This window comes from Sus scrofa, chromosome 12 (genome assembly GCF_054392235.1).
Source record: "Sus scrofa isolate SSC_HxYL_T2T_F1_AM1 chromosome 12, Sscrofa_HxYL_maternal_Yorkshire_Landrace_v2.0, whole genome shotgun sequence".
In the NCBI taxonomy this organism is placed as follows: domain Eukaryota; kingdom Metazoa; phylum Chordata; class Mammalia; order Artiodactyla; family Suidae; genus Sus; species Sus scrofa.
The window spans coordinates 11,253,330-11,268,047 of record NC_139394.1 but is presented as its reverse complement, the minus strand read 5'-3'; the positions used below and the strand labels follow the sequence as shown (position 1 = coordinate 11,268,047).

The 14,718-nt window shown below is 41.5% G+C and overlaps 1 protein-coding gene across 1 annotated transcript in view; it reads right to left on the bottom strand.

Annotated features, from left to right (window-relative positions):
* Positions 1-14,718, bottom strand: part of LOC100626206 (ATP-binding cassette sub-family A member 10) — a 46,935-nt gene that overhangs the window by 3,440 nt on the left and 28,777 nt on the right. Inside the window, 15 exon segments of the mRNA XM_084983165.1 lie at positions 1,569-1,626; positions 1,629-1,708; positions 1,846-1,965; positions 2,756-2,850; positions 2,921-2,996; positions 3,346-3,524; positions 4,513-4,604; positions 5,488-5,538; positions 5,541-5,604; positions 6,494-6,614; positions 7,888-7,960; positions 8,255-8,273; positions 11,421-11,507; positions 12,435-12,554; positions 13,722-13,761. Coding sequence (XP_084839291.1) covers positions 1,569-1,626; positions 1,629-1,708; positions 1,846-1,965; positions 2,756-2,850; positions 2,921-2,996; positions 3,346-3,524; positions 4,513-4,604; positions 5,488-5,538; positions 5,541-5,604; positions 6,494-6,614; positions 7,888-7,960; positions 8,255-8,273; positions 11,421-11,507; positions 12,435-12,554; positions 13,722-13,761 — 1,275 coding nt within the window.

The window sequence follows — 14,718 nt, the reverse complement described above, 5'->3', positions numbered from 1 at the left end:
TCCATCCTGGATCCTCTGCTCTTTCCATCTCTCTTTTGGACCTCATCCATTCTCCTGGCTGAATGGTCTATGTCTATACGTAACAACGCCCTGCTTTGGTTATTGACAAACCAGGTCTCTCGATAACCTTTCTCTTTCCTTCTGAGCCATAAACCTACGTCTTTGTATACTGGCACCTCCACGTGGGCAGCCCTTTAAACATCAACCACATGAACTTTTTCCCCATTCTTTTCATTCCTGACTTAAGCTATTTACACACGTTTTCTCAAAAGAGTGACTCTTATCCTCATTCTTCAACTGGTCAAACCCCACTCGGCCTCAAGTCCTACTTCAATGTCATGTCCTCATTCAATTGCATCTTCATTTGCTTAACTTCCTTGCCTCAAAAGACTGCAAGCCCCACAAGAACCTTCTCTACTTATTGACGACTCTATACATAGTCTCTAGCACATGGTAGGTGCTCAATAAATACTATTTTTAGGAGTTCCCATTGTGGCTCAGTGGGTTACAACTACTATCCACAAGGATGTGCCTCAATCAGTGGGTTAAGGATCCAGCTTTGACGCAAACTGTGGTGTAGGCCACAGACACGGCTTGGATCCCGCACTGCTGTGGCTGTGGTGTAGGCCGGCAGCTGCAGCTCCAATTCGACCTCTAGCCCAGGAACTTCCATATGAGGTAAGGCCCTAAATATATATATATCACACTTCTCATTTTAAAATTCTTTAAAATTTTAAAATAAGAAGCAGGATATAAGAAAACTTTGTACAGTTTTCAATTAAATTCAACCTCATTTTGCAATTCACCTGGGTTTGACTATTCTTGCTTGTAACTCATCACTGACCTCATACAACTTTGGAAAAAAACCATAGTGATTTATAATCAATAATCAAAGATAGGAGCTCCCATTATGGTGCAGCTGAAACAAATCCAACTAGTATCCATGAGGATGTGGGTTCAATCCCTGGCCTCACGCAGTAGTTTGGGGATCCAGCACTGCCGTGAGCTGTGGTGTAGGTCACAGACATGGCTTGGATCCCACATTGCTGTGGCTGTGGCGAAGGCGAGCAGCTGTAGCTCCACTTGGACCCTTGCTTAATATGCCATGGGTGCAGCCCTACAGAGGAAAAAAAAAAACAAAGATAATCAAACCATGATTTATAATCAATTTAACTTAGGACAGAGTCAATCTCGCTGAAGCATGGAAGTCTGTTTGAGCTCTTGATGCAAATTTATATTTGGGAAAATGCTATAGCTTCATAAGGAATTTTCATCGTCTCTTTTCAAAACCATTAAATTGACGGCTAAATTTGTCCTTTTTCTCTAAGCTCTTAGTTTCCCATCATTGACACATACACACACTCCGTCTACCTTTTCTCAGTATGAAACACTCACTGAAAATAACTTTTCAAGGCTCTATTTCTTCTCTTCCCAGAGAACCCCAAACAACTTCTTTTGTCATAAACAAGCAGCTGAGGCTTTCTCTTCCTGTCCCGACCCGTCTAAGACTACGTGACACGTACTGGAAAGTCTTCGTACCTGTCCCCCCAGCCAGAAATGTCTTTTACCTTCCCTGCCGAGCAGCCTGGGGGAAGAGTTTCAGGATCTCTGTGTGGAGAGGCTCCCCTGAATGAGTTCCTTCACCTTCACTTCCAGTAGACAGTCTTTACCAAACTTGCTTTTCAGATGTTGAATGGGACCAATGCACCTAGTTCAGGAAAGAGGAAAAACACACGTCCCTTAATTTCTTCCTCAAGGGGTGAAGGGCATCAGCAGTTCGTGGTGAACAGCAATTCTCTGTCCAAGAACGTGGGGCTCAAGTACTGGCTCTGGACGGGCACCCACCTCAGCCTTCCGGACGCCACGATGGCCACGTGGTCACACACGGCCTCGGCCTCCGCCATGTAATGCGTGCTCAGGAGGGCGCCCCTCTCCGTGTATTTAACAGCGGCCTGAATTGCCTGCCTAAAGATAAGGTAATGGTTTGTTTGCATTAATTCTCAAAAACAGTTTGGGAAAATAGATGAATGGGAATACGTATGAAGCCTAACAGAAAATTTTAGAGTAGGTTACAAGAAAAAAAGTCCTTACGGAGTTCCCATTGTGGCTCAGAGGTAACAAATCCCGCTAGCATCCATGAGGATGTGGGTTCGATCCCTGGCCTCGCTCAGCAGGTTAAGGATCCGGTATTGCTGTGAGCTGTGGTGTAGGTAGCAGATGTGGCTCAGATCTGGCGATGCTGTGGCTGTGGCGTAGGCCAGCAGCTATGGCTCCAACTGGACCCCAAGCCTGGAACTCCCATATGCCACAGGTGTGGCCCTTAAACAAACAAACAAAAAGTCTTTACTCTGGAGAGAAAGAAGAAAATCTGCCCAGTGTTATGTAATTCTAGTTCCACATGAACAGTCTTCGTGGAATGAAAAGTTGAAGGTTGGGAAATAGTAAAATATATTTAAGTTGAAGTACAGAGAAACACCACATTGTAGGATTTTTAATAACTGAAAAATAAGATAGAAGAAGAAAAGGGCTGGAGGAAGACTAATAAGAGAAAGAAAATTCAATATAACATCTTCGAGTGTCCATTTGATTCTTACTGTCTATTTTTCCTTGCTTGAGGATTTATGAATACTATATAGTCCCAGTGAATTAAATAACAGAGGGTGGGTGAGCCTCAGAGGTTAATGGAGCAAATGTAAAATTAAATGAGACTAGACTTCTATCATTGACTCTGACACTCAATATGACATCCCCTCACCACACCTGCTGCTGCCCCTCGGGGTCCATGCCCGTGGATGGCTCGTCCAGAAGCACCAGCGACGGGTTTCCCAGGATGCTCAGCGCGAAGCACAGCTGGAACCAGAGGAACCGTGTCTGGCACTGACCTGTGCCTACGAAGAGGAACCGTGAACCCCGCCCCTACCTTCCTCTTTATTCCCTCGGATGAGGCCTTTGCCGGGAGCTTCAGCTGGTCCTGCAGCTTGAGCGCATCCGCCAACCTGCAGGAAACACTCCCATCAAGCACAAGGAACGTCCCTACCTAAGGCATGTAGATAATCCTAGCACTTTCTTTTTTATTATTACAGTCGATTTACAATGTTTCTTCAATTTCTGTTGTATAGCAAAATGACCCCCAAGACGCTAGCACTTTCAGTCTGAAAATAATCCACTAAGCATCATTAACAATGTCACAAATAATCTTATGATTTGGTTCTTATTCAAGAGTTTCAATCATTTTATTTGCATGGAATTTAAGGACACTTCATAATCGCCTTTCCACATTTAAGGAGGAAGTCCTACATTCTTCCCTTCCTCCAGCCACAAAGCCTGAGGGAGGCTTCTCTGTACCTTGAAACACTAAGAGCAGCATCCTCTGTGCCCAGTCCTTTCACTGCAGCATATAACTCCAGGTGTTCTCTCATCGTAAGATCGGGCCACAGCGAGTTCTCCTGTGGACAGTACCCCAAAAACCCCATGACACCACCTTCCTGTTGCTTCAGAGCTGTTCCACTGCCATGTAGAACCACCTAGATAGAACAACGCATGTCAGATTCACGCCTGGTTTTCATGCCAACACTCTTCCTACTTCTAAAAGAGACAAAAGTGGCCATTAAGCTGCCATATTTTTTGAGCATGCAAGAGATATTTTATAAATCTTCCATCTATTCTTTTTCTTAACTGTTTGATTTACTGATAGCAACAATATAAAGAGGCCATTAGTATTTTTTTAATTATCTTGAAGTATAGTTTCCTTACATTCAATGTTGTGTTAAGTTTCAGGCGTACAGCAAAGTGAATCAGTTACACATATACATTTATCCATTCCTTTTCAGATTCTTTTTTTTTTTATTTTTTTTTATTTTATGGCCACACCTGTGGCATACGGATGTTCCCGGCCCAGGGACTGAATCTGAGCTGCAGCTGTGACTTACACCACAGCTGTGGCAACTCCGGATCCTTTTAACCCTACTGTACTGGGCCAGGGTCGGAACCCACTCCTCTGCAGCAAACAAAGCCACAGAGGTTGTATTCTTTTTGTTTGTCTGTTTGTTTTGCTTTTTTGCTTTTTTAGGGTTGCACCTGTGGCAAGATGGAAGGTTCCCAAGTTAGGGGTTGAATTGGAGCTGCAGCCACCAGCCTACACCATAGCCACATCTGTGACCTACACCACAGCTCACAGCAACACCGGATCCTTAACCCACTAAGCAAGGCAAGGGATCAAACCTGCATCCTCATGGATACTAGTCGGGTTCATAACCCACTGAGCCATGATGGAAACTCCTGATGTCAGATTCTTAACCCTCTGCACCACAACAGGAACTCCAGGTTCTTTTCTTATGTAAGTTACTACAGAGCACGGAGTAGATTTCCCTGTGCTATATAGCAAGTCTTTGCTGCTTATCTATTTTACATATAGTGGTGTGTGTTAGGCTAATTCCAGCCTCCTGAGTCATCCCTCACAATGTTGCCCCTTTTCTCCAGGCCGTGCGCCTGGCTCCCTCACATATCACGTACCACTCCTGCAGCTGGCTTTGTGTCTCCAGTTACCATTTTAATAGAAATACTCTTCCCAGCTCCATGGTGGCCCAGCAATCCCAACACACCACCTGGAAAAAGGTTCACCATCAGCTTGTGTACTTTTATTTATTTATTTTGCGTTTTAGAGCCGCACCCATGGCATATGGAAGTTCTAGCCGCTGGCCTACGCCACAGCCACAGCAACGCCAGATCCGAGCTGCATCTGCGACCTATACCACGGCAATACCGGATTCTTACCCCACACTAAGCGAAGCCAGGGATTGAACCTGAAACCTCGTTCCTACTTGGATTTGTTTCTGCTGCGCCAGGATGGGAACTCCAATTTGCATACTTGAGAGATCAATAACCTAAAATTGCTTAACTCAGTAAGGTATTGAAATAAAATGACACTTTTGAATAGCACGTTGGTAATTTTCTACATTACGGCGTTAATGGAAAGACCCTGGATTTACATGAGAAGGATGTGTTTTTCCTAATCCAAGATTGGCTGCTTTGCCATTTGATTTGAGACAGGATTTTGAAGTAAAAATGTTTTTCTGGAGTTCCCATCGTGGCTCAGTGGTTAACGAATCCGACTAGGAACCATGAGGTTGTGGGTTTGATCCCTGGCCTCGCTCAGTGGGTTAACGATCCAGTGTTGCCGTGAGCTGTGGTGTAGGTTGCAGGCGCGGCTAGGATCCCACGTTGCTGTGGGCTCTGGTGTAGGCCGGGGGCTGCAGCTCCAATTCGACCCCTAGCCTGGGAACCTCCATATGCCATGGGAGCGGCCCAAGAAATGGCAAAAAGACAAAAAAAAAAAAAAAAAAAAAGTTTTTCTGCTGACGTGTCAAGTATTTTTATAATTACGTTAACCAAGATATATGAACAGACTCCGAAGTGGAACATTACTCCCTTCGTAGTCTTAAACCTAAAGAATAAGCTGCATTCTAATAGAGGAAACATTCGCCAAACCTTTGTTCACACAGAAAGAAACATTTTGAATGGCAATTTTCTTCTTTCTTGTTGAAAGCAACTTTACTTTTTCTCTTTATATTCCTTGTGTAAGCAGCTGGCCATTATTACTGGTTTCTGAAAAACATGAGAAAGCATGATTTTCCTGTTCAAATCGGGTACTTCACGCAGTCACGTTTGGCCTCTCTTTTCCTAGGCTGTGAGTTTAACCAGATACTGTGCCAATGGTAGGTCGGCCTCTTTTCACAAATAAAATGCTCAAATGTATGTTCATGAATGAAGACTAATTTCTCAACTTATTATAAAATGGATTCCCACCCAAATATATGCCCTTTGTGTTATGTTAGCCTGGTCTTTTGCATTTCTATTCCGTTTCTTATTGATATGCATACACTGTAAACTCACTCGGCTCTTTTTCACATGCTATCTACAGTTACTGACATTACAGTTAAAATGTATCGCAAGGAGTTCCCGTCGTGGCGCAGTGGTTAGCGAATCCGACTAGGAACCATGAGGTTGCGGGTTCTGTCCCTGCCCTTGCTCAGTGGGTTAACGATCCGGCGTTGCCGTGAGCTGTGGTGTAGGTTGCAGACGCGGCTCGGATCCCGCGCTGCTGTGGCTCTGGCGTAGGCCGGTGGCTACAGCTCCGATTGGACCCCTAGCCTGGGAACCTCCATGTGCCGCGGGAGCGGCCCAAAGAAATAGCAAAAAGACAAAAAAAAAAAAAAAAAAGTATCGTAAAATGAGATTAAAATTCCTGAAAAAATGTGGGCTTGTGTTAAAGTTGACAAAAATATCAGAGCTCTTGAACTGCACTGATGACAATGAAGACAAGATAAAATAGAAGAGAAAATAGGGTGATGGCAGGGTAAACACTTCAAAAGATAATGACTAATATGATCTAAATGAAAGCAAAGTTTTACACTGAAAACCAACAGTTGATGCACTCTGCAGGGTAAGCTGCTACCTCTGTGTTTTATCCGGGGTTTGGTCCCTCGTTTTCAACCTCATCCAAGTTTGAGGGAGTGAGTGCACTGGCTGTTCTGGTTCTCTCAGCTTGAACATCTTCATCTTCGTCTTCTGGCTCTTCCGGATTTGGATAATTTTCCCGTCTTCTTGGAGAGATTCTAAAGAGGAAATAAAATTACATTAAAATTAAATTCTAAAAAAAATTTAAATTCTAACGGTACAGTAACTACCGAAAGAATGTAGCCTCAATTATTAAATTATTCTTTGCTTTAAGAGACCCTAAATGATTCACTGATTACCTGTGAGTTTCCCCTTGATGGTAACAACTTCTTTGAGTAGTCAAGTCCCATGAAATACTCTCCATTTCTTCTCTTTAAAACCTTTTATCTCATCTGGGAACTCCTTTGTGGCTCAGCGGTAATGAACGCAACTAGTATCCAAGAGGATGAGGGATCAATCCCTGGCCCCACTCAGTGGGTTAAGGATCTGGCATTGCCATGAGCTGCGGTGTAGGTCGCAGATGTAGCTTGGATCTTGTGTTGCTGCGGCTGAAGTATAGGCTAGCAGCTGCAGCTCTGATTTGACCCCTGCCCAGGAACTGCCATATGCCATGGGTGCGGCCCTAAGAAAAAAAAAAAAAAAAAAAAAAACAATGAAAACCTTTTATCTCACCTGTCAACTCACTCTCCAAATTCTCTGAAATACAGACTTATCAGTCTTTTTAGTCTGTTGGCATCCAGGTCATCATCCCATTACATCATAAGTGATCACCATAACTGGCTTCTCTTGCCTTTTCAAAACATTTTGCAATGACTAAGTCTTCATTATTGTGGCTTCTACTCAGAGACCTATACTTGCTATAAGCAGGCAAAAAAACAAAAACAAACAAACAAAAAAAAACCCAGCTTTGATGCTTAACCACTGCATAAACAGATGCACAAGATAAATACTCAACTTGCCTAAAATCAGTAAGACTCATGACATAGAAACTATGTACCACTGAATTCAAACTAATTTTTTTTTTTTTTTTTTGCTTTTTGAAGCTACACCCACATCATATGGAAGTTCCCAGGCTAGGGGTCAAATTGGAGCTACAGCTGCTGGCCTATGCCACAGCCATATAGCAACATGGACCCAAGCCACGTCTGTGACCTACACCACAGCTCATGGCAATGCCGGATCCCTGACCCACTGATCAAGGCCAGGGATCCAACCCACATCCTAGTCTGATTCTAGGATACTAGTCTGATTCATTTCTGCTGCGCCACAACGTGAACTCCCAATCTAATCTTGATTTTCCTTTTTTCAGCATAACGCTGTCAGTGGGCCTAGCAGAGAGCTGAACAGGATATCCATCCTAATAAACGGATGTAAAATGTACTGCCATAAACACCAAATATTTTTATAGTCAGATGTTGAGGTTTGACGAACCTGAAAACTGGATCTTTCCTCATTGTTTCTCTGCCATACTTCATTTCCAGACACCTTATAACAAAAAGGAAAAAAAAAAAAAAAAAAAAGGAGTTCCCTTTGTGGCGCAGCGGTTAACGAATCCGACTAGGAACCATGAGGTTGCGGGTTCGGTCCCTGCCCTTGCTCAGTGGGTTAACGATCCGGCGTTGCCGTGAGCTGTGGTGTAGGTTGCAGACGCGGCTCGGATCCCGAGTTGCTGTGGCTCTGGCATAGGCCGGTGGCTGCAGCTCCGATTGGACCCCTAGCCAGGGAACCTCCATATGCCGTGAAAGCAGCCCAAGAAATAGCAAAAAGACAAAAAAAAAAAGAAAAAAAAAAAGGAAAACGATGCTATGAAGGTATGGCTAAAGGCAAAGAAAAATAATTAGAATTAGCATCATCGTGGGACTCAAACTCTGTGAGCAATATATGCCTCTGTTATAGAAGATTTGATCATTTAAATATCAATAAGTTCATATTTATGAATAATTACTTTAAATATCAGTGAACTAAATGCTAGGATCAGAAGACACAGAGGGTCTGACTGTATTAAAAACAAACAAGAATCTGTACTAAACTGCCTACAGAATACTCACCTCAGGGTGAAAGACACACACATACTGAAAGTCAGAGGTTGGAAAAAAGATACTTCAAGCAAATGGCAATAACAGGAAAGGAGGGTAGCAATACTTATATCAGACAAAATAGACTAGAAAACAAAGACCATAAAGAAGACAAAGAAGGGCATTCTATAATGATAAAGGGATCAGCAGATGAAGAGGATATTATACTTGTTAACATATACACACGCAATATAGGAACACCTAAATATATAAAACAAATACTAACATACACAAAGGGAGAAACTGACAATAATGCAATAATAGTGGAAGACTTTAACACCCATTGACCTCAATGAACGGATCATCCAGACATAAAATCAATATGGCAACGGAGGTCCTAAATGACACAACAAATCTGCTGAATCCCACTGATATCTACAGAACACTACATCCAAAAAAAGCACACCACACATTCTTTTCAAGAATATGTGGAATGTTCTCTAGGCTAGATTGCACAAGAGACCACAAAACAAGTCTCAGCAAACTTAAGAGGACAGAGCTTCTATCAAACATGTTTTCTGATCACAACAGTATGAAACTACAAATCAACTACAAAAAAACAGGAAAATAACCAATATGTGAAAACCAAACAACAAATAATGATAAAGGGATCAGTTTACTGAACAAATGGGTCAATGATAAAATCAAAAAGGAAATCAGAAAAAACCTCAAGATAAATGAAAGTAAACAGAACACTTTACAAAATCTATGGAATGCAACAAAAGTACTTCTAAGAGGGAAGTTCACAGTGATACAGGCCTTCCTCAAGAAACAAGAAAAATACCAACTATTTTTCCAAAGAAGACAAAAGCACTAATTCACAAAGATATATCCATCCCTATGTTCATTACAACATTATTTATAATAACCAAGATATGGAAACAATCTAAGTGTCCACGGATGGTTGGATAAAATAGATGTGGTATACGATATAACAGAATATTCCTCAGCCATAAAAAGGGATGAGACCTTGCCATTTGAAACAACATGGATGGACATAAAAAGTATAATGCTAATAAGATTAGACAGAAAAAGACATGATAAGATTTCATTTCAATATGGAATCTAAAAACTGCAATAGGAGTTCCTGCTGTGGCTCAGCAGAAACCCAACTGGTATCCATGAAGATGCAGATTTGATGTCTGGCCCCACTCAGTGGGTTAAGGATCCGGCATTGCTGAGACCTGTGGTGTAGATCACAGACATGGCTCGGATCTGGTGTTGCTATTGCTGTGGTGCAGGTTGGCAGGGCAGCTCTGATTTGACCCCCAGCCTGGGGACTTCCATGTGCTGCACCTGCAGGCCTAAAAATAAACAAACTAACAAATACTGAAACAAATGAGTAAACATACCAGAAATAAGACTTACAGATACTGAAAACAAACTGCTGCCAGAGGGGAGGCAGATCAGGGGATGAGTGAATAGGTGAGGGGGATTAAGAGGTACATACTTTCTTTGTTATTTATTAAATAAACAGGTCATGGGGTATCATTTACAGCAAAGGGAACATGGGCAATAATAATAAGCACAGTACCTCTGAATAGTAACAGATGTTAACTAGACTTACCATGGTGATCATTTCACAATGTTTGAAAATATCATATCACCATGTTATACACCCAAAACTAATATAAAATTCTAAGTCAATTCTTCTTCAATTAAAACCAATAGGAGCTCCCCTCGTTGCGCAGTGGTTAACGAATCCGACTAGGAATCATGGGGTTGCGGGTTCGATCCCTGGCCTTGCTCAGTGGGTTAAGGATCCGGTGTTGCCCTGAGCTGTGGTGTAGGTCACAGACGAGGCTTGGATGCTGCATTGTTGTGGCTCTGGCGTAGACCAGCGGCTACAGCTCCAATTCAACCCCTAGCCTGGGAACCTCAATATGTTGGGGGAGCGGCCCAAGAAATGGCAAAAAGACAAACAAACAAATAAATAAAAAAAAAACCAATAGGCTGTACAACACCAAAAGTGAATTCTAAATGTTAATTATGGACTTTGAGTAATAATGACACGTCTATGTAGGTTCATCAGTTGTAAACATCACCTCTCTGTTGTGGGATGGTGATAGTGTGGGAGGCTCTGCATGTGTGGAGACAGCAGTACTTTCTGCTCAATTTTGCTGTGAATCTGAAACAGTTCTAAAACTTATCTTTTTAAAAACAGAGCAATAAAGGACTCATTACTTGGAGACGAGCATCAGCACAATTAATGGCTAACGTCTTTTCAGAAACAATGGAGGCCAGAAGAAAGTGGAATGTCATATTCAAAGGGCTTTCAAAGAGTTGGAAAAAAATTATCCAGGAATCTATATCCAGCAAAACTATCCTTTAACGTTAAAGGTGAAAAGAAAACACTCCCTGATTGTATTGTCCCAGACTGACTTAAGGTGGCCATCATCATACCGCGTGTGTGTGTCTGTGTGTGTGTGTGTGTGTGTGTGAGAGAAAGAGATAGAGAGAGACAGAGATGGAGAGTGAGAATAAAGAAATACATCATATATAAAACTTATATCTGACAAAAGGCCAATTGACTAGAATGCAGAAATAAAGATTTGGCCAGACTTCCCCTCACATATTTGGTCAAATAACATTCAACGAGGATGCCTAGACTGCTCAATGGGGAAATGACTGTTTCAGTAACGTATAGTAATAGCAAGAATAATACCAGTCATTCTTTAGAAATTCTGGCATATGTTATATTGTCAATTACACTATATAAAACAATACCTTTAAGTTTTACTACCATTATATTCGATTGTAGAACCTAGTAAGAGATGATATTTGGGGAATATTTAAATTTCCTGTACTTATTATATGCATATTAGATCAGGTATATTACATGGTTATAAATCCTATGCTCTATATATTCAAGTAGAAAAATCTTCTTACTATTAATATTGTTGGGATAACGATTTCATCGATAACAATTCTTTCATCGTTCTGACTTTCAGATCTTCCCTTATACGTAAAGGACAACTGTTGAAGAAAAACAAGGGTTATACGAATGTTCTCTGCTTTACAAATGTCAAATTTTCACATTAAATATGCCTACATTGTACTTGATGTTCATGGGACATGAGGTAATGTTCCAGGAATTGGGACAAGACTTTTCCTCCGATACCAGGTCTGTTGTGAGCTGACACCCTTCCTTAGTGAAACTCTCCAGCACTTTCTGGTTTCTGGTTCTGTGTAGTAGGGATCTATAAGTTCCTTTTTTGCGGGAGTGACTAAGTATAGAAAAGTAGTATAGAAAAGTATAGAAGTATAGAAGTATAGAAAGTATAGAAAAGTATAGAAGTATAGAAAAGTATAGAAGTATAGAAGTATAGAAAGTATAGAAAAGTATAGAAGTAGGCAAGCTTTGGCAACACTTCCCCCAAATTCTCAGCATGCTGGGATTCTCCCAGAGGTGCTTCAGAGCGTCAAGCTTGCCTTCCCTCCGAAAGCAGCTACCTGACACTCCCGGCATGAAGTCAAAGAGCACAGCACATCCCATCTTCCATGCGGTCTTACGTTTTAGAAAAAGGCAGACGTGAGCACAATAATAATCTTAGATAGTTATCAAAACTGAAATGGGAAACTTGTATTTCGTGGTAAGAAGAAAGTGTTTTATAACAGTGGGAAAATTATCGTTCTTTCTCGAGAACCTCTCTCAGAATTCATAAACCAAGGTTGGGCTTCCTGCTGCATTTGTAAATGGATTTACCTATTTTCCCTCTGGGTATGGGCTCAGTTAATGTGACAACTTTCAACTTTATACAATGTTTAAGTCTTATTTTCAGAACTTACTAGCAATTGAATAATTTCTAAATCTTATAAAATGCACCTGTTCCAACACTGGGCAAAGACTTTGCATTAGGCTACATGGTCAAGAGCAATAACACAGTGGGTAATACTGCTTACCTCTATCAAATGTGTAACAAATAAAATTGAAGTGTACGAAGGTATTAAAATTATGCAAATAATTATAGCGATAGTTTCAGCATGAGTTAACGCCAGGATGATGAGTACAAATATTGAGATCTAGAAGAAAAAAGTCCAGAGAAATAATGCGCTCAATCATATTTAACATTTTAAGCTACCTTCTATGCGTAATCTATTTTCCTGGAAAGAATTCCTATTTTCAATTTTCACCGTATATACAACACTATTGCGAGGACTTCCTCTTTAGGAAGCATCAAACTATCAACACAACTGAAATACAGGATTACAATAAGGTCTGACATAAACACTTAAAAGATTCTTCCCTGCCTGGTATGGACAGACAGCAACAATAAAAGAAGGGAATATAGCATTATTTACTTTGCAAACATACATCTTCATATGCTTTCAGCATCAGAATGCAATTAACATCCTATTAAATGGTATTGTAGTTACAGGAATAACAACACAAAGAAAAGAAGAGAAAAATAGAAACTTTCATTAAGCACCTACTGAAGATACACTATTACCAAGTACTTTGATGAGCAATTTGCCAGCACAAGCTAGTTAATGTGCTTTCAAAACTCAATCCTAACTCTCATACAGCACCATTGCTACTATACATATTTTCTGAGCCTCAGATAACTGAGCCTCAGAAACCTGAAGTAACTTCTCTGATGTTTCACAGCTATTCGGTGCCAGACTAGAATCCAAACCGGGGGCTCTCTGACTCCAGAGCCTCAACGCTTAACCTCTATACGGTTTTATAAGAAGATACTGTCTGAGTCCACCATCCACGCATCAGGTCAGTGAGTCAACGTATAATGTGTTGGGGAGCAAGAACTTATACACCTGTGCAACTGACTACAGAATTGTAAAAGCATATGAACAGCATTCATTCCACAAGCACGAGAGACATTTTCTCATGGAAAAAGCAATATAAACTGAAATAACCTGAAGTGAAATTCATCAGTTTTTTGTTTTTTGTTTTTTGTTTTTTTTTTGTCTTTTTGCCTTTTCTTGGGCCGCTCCCGCAGCATATGGAGGTTCCCAGGCTAGGGGTCGAATCGCAGTTATAGCCACTGGCCTACACCAGAGCCACAGCAGCGCAGGATCCAAGCCGAGTCTGCGACCTACACCACAGCTCACGGCCAGATCCTTAACCCACTGAGCAAGGGCAGGGATCGAACCTGCAACCTCATGGTTCCCAGTCAGATTCGTTAACCACTGCGCCACCACAGGAACTCCCTCATCAGTTTATTTTATGACCTGGATCAGACTCTCCTCAAAGATTTCCCGGACATACCATCTGTGATTATTAAAGGTATTGCTTTAGCAAAACACGTGGCAATACATCTTCAGTCTCGTAGCAACCTGCAGGTAAACTTTCGAAATCTGACAAGGCAATGAAAGCACGTCTCTTTGGCCACACCATTTCCTTCCTTCTATCCCCTTTTTTCAAATTATCTTACTGTACAATTATCTCATCTACCTTGTCTAAACCATCAGAAAAATAAAAGGAACCCTTCCAGTAACACTTCCTTCGGGCAAGCAATAATGGCAACACTACTTCCTCTTAGGAAGTAGTGAAACCGTTCCTGTTTCTCCTCCCCCGTTCTACATTTACTCTTCCACGTTCGCTCCATATTCGCTCTTCAATAAAACTGCAGTGTTAAAAGGTATGGACTTCTGCATGTGGAAGTATGGAGGAATGGACACCCCCAAAACCTTACACCATAAGATTAATTTGGGGACGTTAACATATGTCCTTTAAAGGCACTGCTAGTCCTAGAAAAGAAATGAGAGAATTCTTCAAGGAAGGGCAAAAACAAAGCTTGAAATCTGACTTGGACAACTAAATAAACACTAACTCTGAGTGACCTGGAAACAAACTCCAACTCCAGCCCAAGGATCAGGAGGCTAAGACTTAGGCCCTCCTTAAAGTCTTTCCCCACAAATACCATCAGAGGAATAAAATGAAACCTTCTTTATGGGTGTTTCTTGCAAATCCCATGTTAAGGCACAATACTCAGTGATGGTTTATGCAATTGTAGGTGGGTTCTACACTGCATTTCTCACAAAAGTAACTGAAAATTCCTTGGAGTCCCCGTGTGGCTCAGTGGGTTAGGAATCTGACTAGAACCCATGAGGATGCAGCTTCAATCCCTGGCCTCATTCAGTTGGCTAAGGATCCGGTGTTGCTGCAAGCTGCGCAGATGTGGCTTGGATCTGGGGTTGCTGTGACTGTGGTATTAGGCCGGCAGCT